Source organism: Austrofundulus limnaeus, unplaced genomic scaffold (genome assembly GCF_001266775.1).
Source record: "Austrofundulus limnaeus strain Quisiro unplaced genomic scaffold, Austrofundulus_limnaeus-1.0 Scaffold2, whole genome shotgun sequence".
Classification (NCBI taxonomy): domain Eukaryota; kingdom Metazoa; phylum Chordata; class Actinopteri; order Cyprinodontiformes; family Rivulidae; genus Austrofundulus; species Austrofundulus limnaeus.
Window position 1 is genome coordinate 3,182,721 of NW_013952404.1, and position 1,684 is coordinate 3,184,404.

Consider the following 1,684-nt stretch of genomic DNA (forward strand, 5'->3'; position numbering starts at 1 on the left):
GGTCTATAAAGTACTTGAAAAAAAACTAAGTAAAATTACACGAACAGAAAACAACTTTGGTAAAAAATAAATTTCACTGATGAGAAAACTACTCAAGTAAAAGTCAGTCACAAAAATTGGGAAAGTAAAAGTAGTTTTACACACTCTCTAAAAAATAAACTGTTGAATTTACTGAACCAAACTGGTTCCTCTAAGCCAGATTGAGTAAAATGAGCAATATATGTATATTCTTTGCTCTATTTACCCGACTAGGCTTAGTGGAGCCAATTGACATGACTTTGTTGAGTAAATACAACACTTCATTTATTTAGAGTACATAAACATCTTCTTTCATGATAAGTTCCAACATATTTAATTTTGTAATGAGTAACTAGGTGTTACATTTTAAAGTAAATAAGTAAAAGTATCATTTTTAGCTTTAAAATGTAACAAAATAAAAGTAAAAGTAGCTATTTAAAAAAACAATTGGTAAAATTAGAATTCCTCAAAAAAATTACTTAAGTACTGTAACGAAGTAAATGTATTTAGTTGCTGTAAACCTCTGATTTTGACTGGTTATAGTTGGCTCCCTCTTACTTAATTTATTTGTGTAGGTGTTCCTGACCAACTCGTCAAATGTGTTCCTGTTGGAGCCATGCCATGATGTACCTAAACTACTGGAAAACCAAGTTGAGGTGTGCAAGAATGTTCTCAGCATCTACCGACACATGATCATGGAGCACAGCATGAGTATGCAGACATGGTCAGTAAAACGTTTAAATAAACACACATTTCATGTTTCTTTCAGTTCTCATTTATTCCTTTAGGATAGCCAAATTTATTCAGATTTTTTTCACAATCGTTTTTAGTTTTGTTGTCTTTTTTTCAACACTGTTTTGTTTGTATGTTGTTTGTTTTCCAGGGAACAGATGCTACAAGTACTACTGAGGATCACAGAGGCTGTGATGAAGAGGCCACATGAAAACCAAAGAAAAGACAGTTTTGCTGAAAGTTTAGCATCCTTACTTTTTAGGGTATGACTGTGTTTACTTTTTCACTTTAGATGATCTATAAGTAGCGTGGGGTAAAATATAGGAATTTATAAGGGAGAAATAAATAGTAAGAACATGAATTGCTCAATTACATAAAAAATTTAAAACTTTAATATTTAAAAATGTACTACTAAAACAGGTTACATGATAAATGTTGGGATAGTCCTTAAAAATTAGTTGATTTTTTTTCAATAATTTGCTGTACCTGTCCTATTAATTATTATGTAAAGTAATGAGATTTGTTTTGTTGTAGTAAAACAAGATTAATGCTATCACATTTGTTTGTTTTTGCCCTATGTTTGTCTAAGTCAGTTTATTTTTCTTCTTCCTGCATTCAGACTATTATTGTGGCATGGGTACGAGCAAACCTCTGTGTATTCATCTCTCGGGAGCTTTGGGACGAGCTGCTGGCAGTACTTTCCTCTCTTACCTGCTGGGAAGAGCTGGTGACAGAGTGGGCCAGCATCATGGACTCACTGACGGCTGTGCTGGCACGCTCTGTGTATTGCTTAGACATGGCCAACTTGCCTTTGGACAAACTCAGCGAACAGAAAGAAAAGAAGCAGAGAGGACGTGGTAAGAGGAATAACCGATAAAAGATGTTTCAAATATTTTTAGGGGAAAGTTTTTTTTCCCCTGAACTTATGTGTTTG

The 1,684-nt window shown here is 33.6% G+C and overlaps 1 protein-coding gene across 1 annotated transcript in view; it reads left to right on the forward strand.

The window, feature by feature from the left end:
* ralgapa2 (Ral GTPase activating protein catalytic subunit alpha 2) overlaps positions 1–1,684 on the forward strand; it is a gene marked incomplete at its 3' end in the record, with an annotated part of 79,826 nt that overhangs the window by 26,124 nt on the left and 52,018 nt on the right. The window contains 3 exon segments of the mRNA XM_014010883.1: positions 594–742; positions 902–1,013; positions 1,370–1,607. Coding sequence (XP_013866337.1) covers positions 594–742; positions 902–1,013; positions 1,370–1,607 — 499 coding nt within the window.